Raw genomic sequence first — 14,471 nt, 5'->3', positions numbered from 1 at the left:
GAAAGCCCATGCACACTTCCTTGGGAGGAAGCCCCACTGACCATAGGAGTGAATATGTGTATGATTGTACTTTGAGGATACTTGAAGCTTCTGCCAAACTCATTTCTGTCACTGTCTCCTGTGCCCTCTTCTCACCTTGGCCAAGTCAATTGGCACGTGTCTGTATTCCTCCCACTGTTCCATGAAATCTCATGCTTACATGTTTGTTTTGTGGCTGCAGCCTTCAAGGCTGTAGATATGGAGGAGTGTTTGCATAAATGAAGGGCCATTCCGAAAAGTTGCCCACAGGCATTGTGCTTCTGGACCTGAGTGAACCCATCAAAGCCTTGTGTTTGTGTTAATATTAAAATGGGTGTCCAGTTCTTATTGCTGTGAAATACAGGTTGAAAACCCAGGTGACACAACCCATTTTGTTTCTATTAATACAGACTTGCACAACAGAATGGTAACTTGTAGAATTATTTAATTATGGTACTTAAATAGTAACAAGATAGCCTGAAGTCAGGGAAGAAGAAAATGAGACGGAAACATGGAAGGTGCCTAAAGAAGCCAGGGTGGCTATCTAAAGAACTTTTAACTGAGTTAAGATTAAAAAAAGGATGTGTACGAAAAATGGAAAAGGGGGGAAACCACCAAAGAGGAATTCAAACAAATAGCCAGCACGTGTAGACACAAAGTCAGAAAAGCTAAAGCACAGAATGAACTCAGGCTTGCTAGAGAGGTTAAAAGCAACAAAAAAGGCTTTTATGGGTATGTTCGTAGCAAAAGGAAGAACAAAGAAACAGTGGGGTCACTCAGAGGAGAAGATGGTGAAATGCAAACAGGGGACACAGAAAGGGCTGAACTCCTCAATGCCTTCTTTGCCTCAGTCTTCTCCAATAAAGAAAACAATGCCCGACCTGAAGAATTTGGAGCAAAGGATTCAGCAGAGGAAACACAGCCCAGAATAACTAAGGAGATAGTACAAGAATACTTGGCTAGTCTAGATGTATTCAAGTCTCCAGGGCCAGATGAACTGCATCCAAGAGTATTAAGAGAACTGGCAGATGTGATTTCAGAACCACTGGCAGTCATCTTTGAGAATTCCTGGAAAACAGGCGAAGTCCCGGCAGACTGGAGGAGGGCAAATGTTGTCCCTATTTTCAAAAAGGGGAAAAGAGAGGACCCAAATAATTACCGCCCAATCAGTCTGACATCAATACCAGGGAAGATTCTGGAGCAGATCATTAAGCAAACAGTCTGTGAGCACCTAGAAAGGAATGCTGTGATCACCAATAGTCAGCATGGATTTCTGAAAAATAAGTCATGTCAGACTAACCTGATCTCGTTTTTTGACAGAATTACAAGCCTGGTAGATGAAGGGAATGCAGTGGATGTAGCCTACCTTGATTTCAGCAAGGCATTTGACAAGGTGCCCCATGATATTCTTGTAAAGAAGCTGGTAAAATGCGGTCTTGACTATGCTACCACTCAGTGGATTTGTAACTGGCTGACTGACCGAACCCAAAGGGTGCTCATCAATGATTCTTCTTCATCCTGGAGAAGAGTGACTAGTGGGGTGCCACAGGGTTCTGTCTTGGGCCCGGTCTTATTCAACATCTTTATCAACGACTTGGATGATGGACTCAAGGGCATCCTGATCAAATTTGCAGATGACACCAAACTGGGAGGGGTGGCTAACACCCCAGAGGACAGGATCACACTTCAAAACGACCTTGACAGATTAGAGAACTGGGCCAAAACAAACAAGATGAATTTTAACAGGGAGAAATGTAAAGTATTGCACTTGGGCAAAAAAAAAAATGAGAGGCACAAATACAAGATGGGTGACACCTGGCTTGAGAGCACTACATGTGAAAAGGATCTAGGAGTCTTGGTTGACCACAAACTAGACATGAGCCAACAGTGTGACGCGGCAGCTAAAAAAGCCAATGCAATTCTGGGCTGCATCAATAGGAGTATAGCATCTAGATCAAGGGAAGTAATAGTGCCACTGTATTCTGCTCTGGTCAGACCTCACCTGGAGTACTGTGTCCAGTTCTGGGCACCACAGTTCAAGAAGGACACTGACAAACTGGAACGTGTCCAGAGGAGGGCAACCAAAATGGTCAAAGGCCTGGAAACGATGCCTTATGAGGAACGGCTAAGGGAGCTGGGCATGTTTAGCCTGGAGAAGAGGAGGTTAAGGGGTGATATGATAGCCATGTTCAAATATATAAAAGGATGTCACATAGAGGAGGGAGAAAGGTTGTTTTCTGCTGCTCCAGAGAAGCGGACACGGAGCAATGGATCCAAACTACAAGAAAGAAGATTCCACCTAAACATTAGGAAGAACTTCCTGACAGTAAGAGCTGTTCGACAGTGGAATTTGCTGCCAAGGAGTGTGGTGGAGTCTCCTTCTTTGGAGGTCTTTAAGCAAAGGCTTGACAACCATATGTCAGGAGTGCTCTGATGGTGTTTCCTGCTTGGCAGGGGGTTGGACTCGATGGCCCTTGTGGTCTCTTCCAACTCTATGATTCTATGATTCTATGATTCTATTCTATGAAAATGCAGCTTTAAAGAGAATGTTCTAAGGTTTGTACCTAAGGAAACATAAAAAGGTTCTAGGGTAATTATTATCCACCTGATTTGTTAATACAAGATAAAAAATGGTGACTTTAGGATCCTTCCTAATAGATTAAATATGTCTCTGTAGATAAGCCACCACATGTCTGAACATATACCAATCAGCAGTCACCATGGAAACTAATTATTTAATAACAGATTGAATAACTGTCCAATAAAGAATAAAGATCACATTTTTTGTATAATTTAACACATATGCCTCAACATACGTTCACTAATATTCGTACAAACCTCCTGCAGATAGAAACTACACTGAAAACACACAAACTAGCAAAAATAAAAGACAAATAGTATGCATGGTGTAAATATAGTATGCAGTTTACACAAGTATATTTAATAGTTTTATCAGTATATCTTGGGCTATCTGCTTTCTGTATGGTTGTTGCATGTTTGCCAAGTGTGTGAAAGCCCAGCATAGAGGAAGATGAGAGACAGAGAGAACAAACACTGTGATGGGCAGCTCAGCCGTGAGTTTATGAAGAACGCCAAGGATTAATTTCTTCGTCTGCTGCAACCCCAAAGGGTGACCTGGGAGATGAGTTCCAAGGTACATTAATGCATCAGTATAGTGCACCAGATGACCTGAATTACAGCTAGCAGATGTTTTGTAGTGCATAGTGGTTGAGTTACACCAGTTGACAGTTTCAGTAAAGAGCCATATTAATGGTCAAAAATACATTCACAGGAATGCTCGAGACCCTCGGCTCACTTCTTGTCATCATCGTTAGGAAAGAGTCTGTAAGCCAAAAAGTCCATGGACTCCTGAGCCAGCTTGGAGAGGTGGAGGACGCCCGTGATCACCAGAGCAATGAGCATGAGCGGCAGCACCACATTCCACACTGTGGCAAGGACATTGTAGCACCTGGCTTTGGATCCGTAGCGATGGGCAGCTTCCAGGTCACCGGACACCTTCTGATCCCGTGCCTTCAAGAAAGAAGAAGGAAAAGGCACAGAGTATTAGTAAGGCTACACAGAAAGAAAGCGATGGGGAAGGGAAAACCCCTGTGTAGAGCAGAACAACACAACTGAGAAGGACAACACCCAAAACTGGAGTCACAATGTTAGAAGCAACTATGTCAAGACAGCTACGCATATCTGGGAGCTGGATTTGGTCAGTCTCTTTGGTCTACACAGTGCCTGTGGTATTGGGGTCAGTCCTCATTCTATTCCCCTGAAGTTCACAAAGCAAATTGGGTGGGTGATGGTTGGCACACGTGACACCATCCAGATGTAGGAATGGTTTACAGAAGCCCAAACAAGCTGGCATTGCCTTATAGTGAGCACTTGTTGCTGCATTCCATACACATCCGTTTAGTGCTAGAAGTCCCAAAGTGGCAGCATAAGATGCTCCATGCACTTATAGGCCAGTGGATGCTCAGTAGGCCAGTGGATGCACAAGCTGGAGCTTTCACAGGGACAGAAGTATGGCACATCCTCGTTCCAGCCCTCTAGAACCAGTGACCTATTTTACTTCTGCTATTCACTACATAACGTTGATTCCCAACCCACACCCATCTCTCCAGCCTGGCTTTCCAAACTCCTTTTCCAGGTCTAGAGAGATTCTGGTCACTTACATGTTACTGCTGTTTCTTTCCTGTTATGTTAAATGCCAACCTAATTCTTTGTAAGCCATTTTGGGTTACCCTGGGCAAGACAAAATGACTAACAAATTTAATAAATACATAAATAATTTTTTACAATCATTACATCAATCACAAACCAAAGAGAGTGTACAGTAGCTTTCTTATCTCTGGATAAATCACTGACTTAGCAGTAGCTCCGCATGTGGGAATGTGTTGAAATATTGGTTACAGTGCCTTTACAATAGCCTGTCCCAACTCTTAATCCCATTTCCTCTCTGCAGACTATTAATTACACAATTTAATGAACTATCAACAAATCAGCCTGAGCCAGTGGGAATGGAAGGAACGTCATGACACACCACAAATTGATCCTATACATTTTATTGTACTCTTGCCCCTGTGCGTCCTTTACAATCTTTGCTTCACTTCAGGATAGCTAACTTCTTTCTTTCTTTATTTTGCTGGTGCTACTCCTGCACCTTTAAATAACAGCCTAGTTCACAATATGCAGTAGCTAAGACTTTCTCCCCATTAATCTCCATACCAAGAAACATTTCCTTGAAATATTTTTGGGTGTCACAGCTCTTAAAAGGCATAGCATTCTCCTGAACAATACAATATTACAAACAATAAGCTATAAAGACTGGTGTACATAGAGGTGGGGAGAATTTGGTTCCTTCCCAAATTTATTTTCTGCAGCTACATACTGGGAAATGTCATCTGCATAAAAATGAACTGTTTGAAGCATGTGCTCTATCAGGTATAACATTTAGTAGCCATCGAGTGATTCCTGAAGTCACATTTCTGTACCAAGTGTAAATTTTTGTCTCTGTTATCCTGTATTTTGCTCTTTAAACTTTCATGTAAAACCACAGCTATCCAGGAATTCAACTCTCCTTCCAGCAGTTTCACATATGACCAGGTTATGGTGCAGTGAGTTTGTGGTATTTCCTCGATTACTAGATATTTCTACTTCAATTTCTACTTCTGTTTCCTTTGCCTTTTTAAAAGTGCTTCATAATTCGGAGAACAGAGAGAAATGGAAAAAATATTATACCGGACCCACTTGAAATGCATGCTACAATCCCCTGGGGAAAGCAGCGTTTTAAAACTTAAATTCAGGGTTGCAATCTGTCCTGTTGTTTTTAGAAGAGGAACTATAGAATGGAATTGCTGTGTGAAACAGTAAGAGACAGGCTCTAGAGTTTCACAGCACTCTTCATCATTATGCCTAGATATGTCCACTACCCCAAGATAGACTGAAATGCTTTCCTCCTTATCTCTAAGGTTCCATAGCAGATTCTGTGTAACTGATGCCACCAAATACCACAGCTACCCTCTGGGAATTGCTCTCAACCAGAATTCTCTGGAGGGGCCATTCCGGGCAAATATGTAGCCCCAGTGCAGGGCCCAAGAGATAAGAACCAGTGGAGAATCTTCCTACCTTGACAGAATAAGCAAGGGCGACAAAGCCAAGGCAACACAGGTTCATGTAGATAGTGTTGAATACGGACCAAATCATATAGTCGCGGGGGACCACCGGAGGCTTGACAGTGATGACCGTTGGAGAAGGTTCCTGCTTACGGGAAGACATGGGCAGGTAGTCTTCACGAGGATAAGAAGTGTCCATGGCTCCAGTTGGAGGAATCACACACAGTTTCCTTGGGGGAATCACACTGTTTCCTAGCAGTGGCAGCCTGTGAGCGGGGGAAGGCAGGGACAGCCGTTTATATAGCGCCCAGCCAAGGCACAGATTCATCTCCATCTATATATAAAACAGGGAAATTGCAGCTCTGGTTTGACTGTGGTTATCAGAAATGCTTTGCCAGGACTGAGAGAACTGTTTGGTTTCCAAGCCTGCCCTCGCTCCCTTGGACAAGGAGTGCTTTTTATAACCCTGTGGTTGGTGTTGGCCCAACGCCATCTCAGATTGCTCCAGCAATTCAGGCACTTGCCTTCAAAGACAAGTACAGGACAGATACAAACTGGAGCACGACAAGGTGCTACTTACAGGGCAAGTGCTCTCATGTGTGAGATCATCAGGTAAGGGCAGACAGAGCTAACAAACCTTATCTTGTAGGGGTTTTTACCCCCATCCCTGCAGAAATGTCTCCTGCTTCTTACCCTTCCAGTGTTTTCCCCTTGCACTTGTAGGTTACAAGGTTTTAAAAGCCAGCGGACATACTCTGGTTTCTCTTTGTATAGATTGTATAAATCTGTTGCCTTCATGAGTTTTCAATTAATTTTTTGAGGCCTTACTTTGGCAGGGCTGAAAAACAACAAAGCAAAAAGCCAGCTGATGACTGCATTGTGTCTGGTTCAGCCCACCATCTCTGCATTTTACAATCTATATTAAACAGATGAGGACTGTTTAATGTAGATTGCAAAATGTAGAAATGGTGGGCTGAACCAAGAAGATGCAAAGTGTTTGTGCTATTGACTTAGAAAAATATTTTAAAAACCACTAGAAGAAAGCACAGGGTGTTAAACTATAGAATTTGACCTCGCAGGGGGCAGTGATGGCCGCCATTTTAGATGGGTTTAAAGCAGGATTGGACAAATTCATGGAGGAGGAGGCTACCAATGACTACCATTGATGATAACTATGATCTGCCTCCATGGTCAGCAGCAGTATGCCAGAAACCACGGTAGGACAGAGTGTTCTTGCTCTCTGGTCCTACTTGAGGATTTCCCACATGCATTTGGGTGGCCACTTTCAGAACAGGATGCTGGGCTGGCTGGGTCATTGGCTTGATCCATCATGCTCTTCTTACTTTCTTGTGAGTTCTAACTTTGATCTCATCTAGAATTGTGCTTGTCCTGTGCCTAGAAAACACAGGTCCAAGCAATTTCCCACTTCTCCCATGCTTTCTAGGCATGGGTCTGAGTGGTTTTGCCCTTGCCCCACTGCTGGAATTTCTGCTGTTGAGCAATAAAGGTAAAGGGACCCCTGACCGTTAGGTCCAGTCATGGATGATTCTGGGGTTGTGGCGCTCATCTCACTTTAATGGCCAAGGGAGCTGGCGTACAGTTTCTGGGTCATGTGGCCAGCATGACTAAGCCTCTTCTGGCGAACCAGAGCAGAAATGCTGTTTACCTTCCTGCCGGAGCGGTACCTATTTATCTACTTGTACTTTGACATGCTTTCGAACTGCTAGGTTGGCACCAACCTCACTCCTGAGAAAACCTGATGGATATTTGCTCTGATTCAGCGGTAAAGATTGGGATTCCCTAGGGGAAAGCAGTGAGACAAGCAAGTCTGGCTGAACCCTTTGATCAGAGCTGTAGTGCTTGAGGTACAGGTGTTTAACTTTCCCCCCTGCATTACTTACTGGATTCAAATCACTTTCCTGAAGCTGCTATCAGCCCCAGGAGGGTGAAGTGGAGAAAACAGCTACAACAGTTGAGCTGCACCTGTGTTTCCTTCCTGTGGGAATAACTTGAGCTTTGCAGGCAATTTAGAGGAAGGGATTTGCATTAGAGTACAAAGACTTAAAGACATTCTCCTCCTACTGCCACTGTTAATAAAAACATTAGAACAGTGTACCTGTTTTACAGTTAAGGGTTCTCCTGCATTGTAGTCAGTTTGGCTCTGTATCACTCCTGTATGGCTGTTAGCACACCGCTGATGTTTGTGCTGCTGCTGCTGCTAGTAGAACTTGAAAAAATGTTTGTAACTCTGGTAGCTATTGGATTACCCAACAATAACATAACTGCAAGGGTTATCATACTATGTCATGGTGAATCTGACAGTGAAGTGTTTGCACCCCAAAAAAGAAAGGCAGAGAATTGCCCTGTGTTTCAGATCTCTATGGGCAATAGAACACGCTGGGCTAGAGGAAATGCAAAGATGTATGGAAATGGACCAGGTGTCTCCATTACCTGTCTCTCTTTTCCCCAGCACCTCTCTCCTCTCTGTGCACTAGAGAGATCTCAGTCTGGACACCAATATCACCCACCCTCCATAACAAGCAATCATGTTTATTGTTTAGGACTGTCACCTTATAACTTGGTCCTAAGCTTAAAGGACAAAGATTCTGTAGGGATTTTTTTATCAAGGGCAGCTTTTATCATACCCACCTGACTCGCTTTGCTTGCGAAAAAGAAAAGAAACAAAACCCTTCCCTACAACTATTAAAAGTAAATGAGCTCCGTGTCTTTCAAAATTCAGTCAACTGGATTTATGTATGAAATTATTTGCTGAGTTGCCCTACAACTGATTTCTGTTTACTGCAGCAGGTGGCCCTTCCTTTGTGACAAGGATCATTAAGTCCATTGTGATGCCAGTGGATCTGACCAACTGAACTGCAGCCCTTTGGCCCTAATAATGAAAAAGGAGGGATACAGTATGATAGTGGCAGGCTTTCCAACACTAGCACAAAGGAGGATAGAACTCACCCCTGTATCTGTTGCACAGAAGAGGCATTTTCTTTCTTACAGCTATTACAAGTCAATGAGACTTTTCCCTTACTGGTCTTCCTATAAAACTCAAAGCTGTATAAACACAGGTCTCTGCTATAAAAGTAGCCTGTGAAAGAAGCTCAAAAGCTTGCAAGTCAAGGTTATATATATAACTACAGTATAAATGTTAGAACATCAGGTTCTCCCAGTCTCTTTTCTTTGGCTCCATCACATGGCTAGAAGAAAAAGTGCAAGAAGGCTAAGCAAAAAGTAGAGGGTTTTAAGATTAAACAATGGTATTATGGTATGGGATAGACTTCTGAACACCACTTGATCAGATGTGTGAATTGGTTTCCTTACTAGACAGGTGGGGGGGGTGCAGGGGGGAGAGAGAAAAGTAGTGAGATCAGAGAGAAATGAAAAGTTACAAATCCAGAGATGGGGCAACTTATTTCTGTCAAAGGCCACATACCAGCTACAGGTATGGACCTCCATCTTACCAGAATTCAGTCTGTTAGCCCCAGTGCAGCCCACCAAAGTAACAATACCTACACATCCTCTCCTGATGCATATGGAATGGAGGGACAGAGCACTTGTTAATAAAAACAAGAGCAATTATTTATTTTATGAAGGGGGAAAATGGAAAGAAGATGAACAATTCATATAGGTATACAATTCTAAGCAAAGTTTTAAACTACAAATAGAAGGGGATGAAGTCCACTTACTAAGTGATTCCCAGGTGAGTGAGTCTAGGGCAAAATAGTCAGTCTCCTCCTCTGTCACTCCCCTGGCTGTGGAGCAGTTGCTGCTGCTGTATGATCACTGTGTGAGGGTATAACATGAAGGCTACCCTCTCCTCCGTGATTGTTTTTATTCTCATTGTAGCTCATTGTAGTTTCTTCTGCCTTTTTCACTTCTTCAAGCAACTTACTCCACATGTATTCTGAACTCTCTTCAAATCTCTGCAACCCTGCAAGCCCCTTTGTGGACAATGTGAGAGATGAACCAAGGCAAATAAGAGTCTGCCTTGCAAGCAGTAGGTTCCAGGTTCAGTTCCCAGCATCTCCATGTAAGGTTGGGAGACCCCTGCCTGAAACCATGGAGAACCGCTGCCGGTCAGTGTAGACAATACTGAGCTACATGGACCAATGGTCTGACTCAATATAAGGCAGCTTCCTATATTCCTATGACAAGACTCTCCCACCACCAAGACCACCCGATTTCTGAACAGACTGGAAGTTAAATCCTACTTCAAACACCTGCCAACAGGGCAGTATCCACTGGAACAGAGTGCATCAGGCTAGCTCTGTCCTCCAGCCCCCCTCTGCTGCTCCCTGCCTCCCACAGGACATAGGCAGTGTGAAGTAACCTCATTCCATTTAACAGTAGGGCCAATCCTATGGCCCTCAGTCAACTCCAAAGGGCCATAAATGGCTATGCTCCACGAATCTCATGGGAGCTATACTGCACAGCCTTACATATGCAAAATAATTTTGTGCAACTAAAGATGAAATCTTATGTGCTTCACAGTGAAAATGTATAGATGGGATTTGATGGCCTAAGCTGTTGGGGAACCCATTAGAATGCATCTTTTCCTCTTTTAACCACTACAGAAATGTTTTATTTATTTAGGCCATCATAGGAGCACCTATCAACTTTCAAAATGTAGATAATCTGTTTTACAGAGTCCTATCTTCTTAACTTAGGCATCCTTCAACATGGTGCTAGCAAGACTCTCACTGTCCACCACTGACACCCAAGTGGCCTGTATAGGTCAGCTTCCATCTAATCATGCAGCAACCATTTTGGGGGATTATAAAATGTCTATCACATGATGAGGAAGGGAGCCTCCCATACAGAGGGACAGCTTCTTTGTACCATCAAATTAAAACAATGCAGTGCACCACACAGTAAAAATTACAAATCCAGAACTTGTCAATACCACAATGGCACAAAACATTGATCGGAGGCATGAATACTAAAGATTCTTACAATGCATTTTCTCCAATACCTCTGTGTCCACAGATGTGTACTGTGATTTGATGGTGATTCTGTTTGGAACACCTGTTTTAAAAATTATGAAAATTCATGAGAACATGTGCTTTGGGTCCATGTTTTTGTGCCATTGCAGTGCATTTTTGTTCCATGGTGGTAGTAAACAACCAGTCTTTAAATTTTACTGCAGAGTCAGCAGACACCAATGTAAGCTTTAACTTGATAGTGGTTTACAGGGCATCTCATGTAATAATCATACAAGAGGATCAATGTTTTATTTGCTAGATGCTACTTTTACCTTCTTGCTGTTTTGTGGTGGTGCCCACATCACTTTTTCACAATGCTAAATGTACCCAGGCCCAAAAGATTGAGGAACACTGATTTCTAATCAGAGCAGTATGCCAGCTACAACTGAAGTGAACACTGTTAAATAATGAGCAGTATGACCATGATGATGCTGGGTCCCAAAAGGTTGAATGCCACATTCTACCAACCAAATTCTTAAGATTTAAAAAACTCAAAAGCATTAACCTTTCTAGTTGAAAGATGCAACGTTAGTTTAATACATAGTTTCACCCTGATAGGGGAATCAAACAACTACCCAAACACTAATGTTTTTAAAAATGCAGTGGGGGTCCTAAATGTTTCAGTCCTGAATAGTTTTAACTGTTTTTACCAACAAGAAAACTGTTTCCACAGAATCAGAAGGATATGCCTTTATTTGCAGAGAATTCACCAGAGACTTCATATTTCAATACATGAAAGCTCTAATACACTTTAATTGAGAAACTTGTGAAAATCCTGAAAAATGAAACAGAAAGAGTGATGGTTCCCATCAACATCATGAACTAGGAATGCCACAAATCCAGACTTTAGGACAGAGAAAACATCACTCAAACATTGAGACTGGTATTGAGAAACACAAACTGGATAAAGAAGTTGAGGATGATCACCCTAACCTTTCATAGTCCTTGTAAACAAGGTGGGATTGTAGAGCTGCAAAGAAGAGCATAAACCTTTATATCTTCAGATGCGCCGGATGTCCTGTCTTCTTTAGACTGTCTCATTCCTTGCAAGTGTTAAGAGCAAAGTGGGTATAATCAAAGCAGAAGAAAGTGCAGCCAAAGGATATAAATACAGTACGGAGCAGAATATCCTTAACACACAAGTTCCAACTTAGCCAGCTTGAATCATTGGTATCTCTGCAGTATTGCTTTCACTGCTCTATGGAAAGGTGGTGGATCAAACGCAATCACGGCAACCATACTAACGAAGAATGTGATTCCCACTATCAAAGCAAGGATATTCAGGTACTTTGCTTTCCTGCCATGCATAGCTGCACCTTCATTATCTCCCATGACTTTACAATCCCTTGACTGAAGCAGAGGTAGAGAGAAAAAATATGTATTTTTAATAAAAAATAAAGAAAATTAGCAGTAGAAATATTGTTGCACATGCTTTAAACACCTGGAAGTCAAACGGGCTTTTTGTGGTTGTTGTGCAATCATTTCAAACCAAGAACTTCCTGCTCAGTGTTACCACTGCAGCATCCTTGTTAGCAATGAGATAGTACTCTTTTCAAATACTAATGATTTACTTGGCAATTATATTCTGATACACTGCCCGCATATGAAAGGTAAAGGTAAAGGAGCCCTGAGAGTTAAGTCCAGTCGCGAACGACTCTGGGGTTGCGGTGCTCATCTCACTTTACTGGCCAAGGGAGCCAGCGTTTGTCCGCAGACAGTTTTTCTGGGTCATTTGGCCAGCATGACTAAGCCACTTCTGGCAAAACCAGAGCAGCACACGGAAACGCTGTTTACCTTCCTGCCAGAGCGGTACCTATTTATCTACTTGCACTTTGACGTGCTTTCGAACTGCTAGGTTGGCAGGAGCTGGGACCGAGCTACGGGAGCTCAACCCGTCACGGGGATACGAACCGCCGACCTTCTGATCAGCAAGCCCTAGGCTCAGTAGTTTAGACCACAGCACATATTAGAAAGTGCTATTGGTCAAATGGCATTTATGTCTTCTATTCTCCACAGTACATTATAATTTGGGGTGAATAAATGAGGCAGCCTTTTTTTTTGATAGTATAAACATATCTACCTCATTGCCTGTTGGTAATAGGGAGCTTTTACCAAAAAATAACTTTTTGCCCATTTTGCCTAGTTTGGCCCCTTCTCACTGGAGAAGATCTATAATTTACTGAAATGTTTGTGGGAGCATCACAGGAAAGGTACAGTACAGAGAATACGAAATTCCCTAATTCCATTTGGTTTTTGTATTTTTGTTTTAATGACATTGCTTGAATTTATACTGTACGCCATTGTAGGCCCTTCGTTCATAGACTGTTAAACAAAGCTGGTGGCACTTTGTTTTAAGCCTTCCAGAGCAAGCCTTTTTGTGACAACAATATATATATAAAATACCATCTTATACACATGCAATGAAAAGTACATAGAGCACCCATCTTTTCACCTGTTTGCAGCTAAGGTGTGTTAAAAGGCCTCTGACTCCACCCTGCAGCCTAGCAGTGCCTGGTTCCATCGGCACCATCAATCAACCCATCCTTAGCTAGATGACATGGGTGAGGGGAATGAAAACTTCCTTGGAAAGTGGGGTAGGGAGAGAACGCTTTAGTTTAGGGTTAACACTGTTGGGGTAGGGGCCTCTGTGACAGCTGTGTGACGGGCAGAAATTTAACAGGTAGAGATCCCCTCCCATCACAGAGGCAATGAGGGGAGAGCTGTTAAAGCCAAATGCTGCTAGGAAAGGGAAGGGGTCAGTGGCCCACTCCAAGACCTGAGTGAATGGGGTGGAAGAAGAATAACGTCTGCCCCAGAAAATGAGAGTAAAGCAAGAAGCGGAGGCAGAAATGCTATCCAGTCCCATGGGGAGGAAAAGGAGCCAAGACTGAGGGACGGCAGAAAACCGGAAGCGGGGGGCAAATAACTGGGTTAGTGAGATAATGGCGCTTTCCCGCCCTTTTTTTCGTGGGTGGGGGAGAAGGGCGGCTTCACCTTGATGGAGAAAATGAGAGCGGCGAAACCGAGGCAGAAGTGGTTCATGAAGGTTAAACTAAACATCGACCAGATGACGAAGTCTTGCGGGGGCTGGACGACGACGCAAGCCACTGGGTAGGGGTAGGGGCTCGCGGGGGGCGGCGTACGGGGCCTGTACGGGTCGTGCGGAGCCACTCTGAGGGCAACCGGCGACGACACGGGCTGCATGGCGACGCGGGGCGGCAAGAGCAGGAGGCGGCGGCCGGCCGCTGAGGCGAAATGGGGCGCGGCGGGCGCGGGCCGAGGGCGGGTCCTGATTGGGCGGCGCGTGAGAAGAAGCCGCCGCTTTCGATTCTGAGAAAACCACGAGGGAAGCGACCGGGGGCGCGTTAGAGCGGGGACCGATTTGGTAGGAAACGAAACTCCGAGGCAGGGAGAGGCAGGCAGGAAGCTGTGGTGCTCCGACGGTTTGCTCCGAAACACGAAGCGTCGGTGGCAGCAAGTCCGCTAAAATAATAAATGTTGACAGTTCCTTGGAGCCAGCGAGCTCAGGATCAGCTCACCTGTGGGGGGTGGGGTGGCGCGTGGGGTGGAGACCCTACTTAGGGAAGCACCCAGGGTCCGGTGAGCTTTTAGGTAACAAGCAAGTACAGTGATAAGGCTGTTGCAGGATTTCTCCCAGTCAATAACGACAGACACGGGTTCTTTCCGAGGAAGGCTAAATTTATTCACCTGCGCAGATGCTGCAGCGAGAATCATTTCTCAATGGCTGCTCCCAGATCGTTTGCTGGGGCTTCCTCTTTATAGTGAGCAACAAACAGCTTTGAAAAAGCAGGACTTGTCTCAAACCTCATTCACCTCCTGT

General features: G+C 43.9%; 1 protein-coding gene and 1 long non-coding RNA gene across 2 annotated transcripts; both read right to left on the bottom strand.

Annotated features, from left to right (window-relative positions):
• Positions 1-2,549: 2,549 nt before the first annotated feature.
• Positions 2,550-6,540, bottom strand: LOC128417464 (interferon-induced transmembrane protein 5-like). The gene is made up of 2 exons (XM_053396146.1): positions 5,653-6,540; positions 2,550-3,549 (listed from the first exon to the last, which is right to left on the bottom strand). The coding sequence occupies exons 1-2, from the start codon at positions 5,971-5,973 to the stop codon at positions 3,331-3,333; spliced, it is 540 nt and encodes a 179-aa protein (XP_053252121.1). The 5' UTR covers positions 5,974-6,540; the 3' UTR covers positions 2,550-3,330.
• Positions 6,541-11,305: 4,765 nt separating this feature from the next.
• LOC128417457 (uncharacterized) lies at positions 11,306-13,884 on the bottom strand. The gene is made up of 2 exons (XR_008331466.1): positions 13,625-13,884; positions 11,306-11,980 (listed from the first exon to the last, which is right to left on the bottom strand). It is a non-coding gene; the product is annotated as an uncharacterized LOC128417457 (long non-coding RNA).
• Between the last annotated feature and the right edge of the window lie 587 nt (positions 13,885-14,471).

The sequence above is a fragment of the Podarcis raffonei genome, chromosome 1 (assembly GCF_027172205.1).
Source record: "Podarcis raffonei isolate rPodRaf1 chromosome 1, rPodRaf1.pri, whole genome shotgun sequence".
NCBI classification, from domain to species: domain Eukaryota; kingdom Metazoa; phylum Chordata; class Lepidosauria; order Squamata; family Lacertidae; genus Podarcis; species Podarcis raffonei.
The sequence above is the reverse complement of the archived record's forward strand: the minus strand, read 5'-3'. Positions and strand labels throughout refer to the sequence as shown.

Coding starts and splice junctions, on each gene's coding strand:
- LOC128417464 (XM_053396146.1), bottom strand. CDS start 5,973: ATGGAGATGAATCTGTGCCTTGGCTGGGCGCTATATAAACGGCTGTCC. Junction 3,550..5,652: donor CCCTTGCTTATTCTGTCAAG/GTAGGAAGATTC, acceptor TCTTTCTTGAAG/GCACGGGATCAGAAGGTGTC.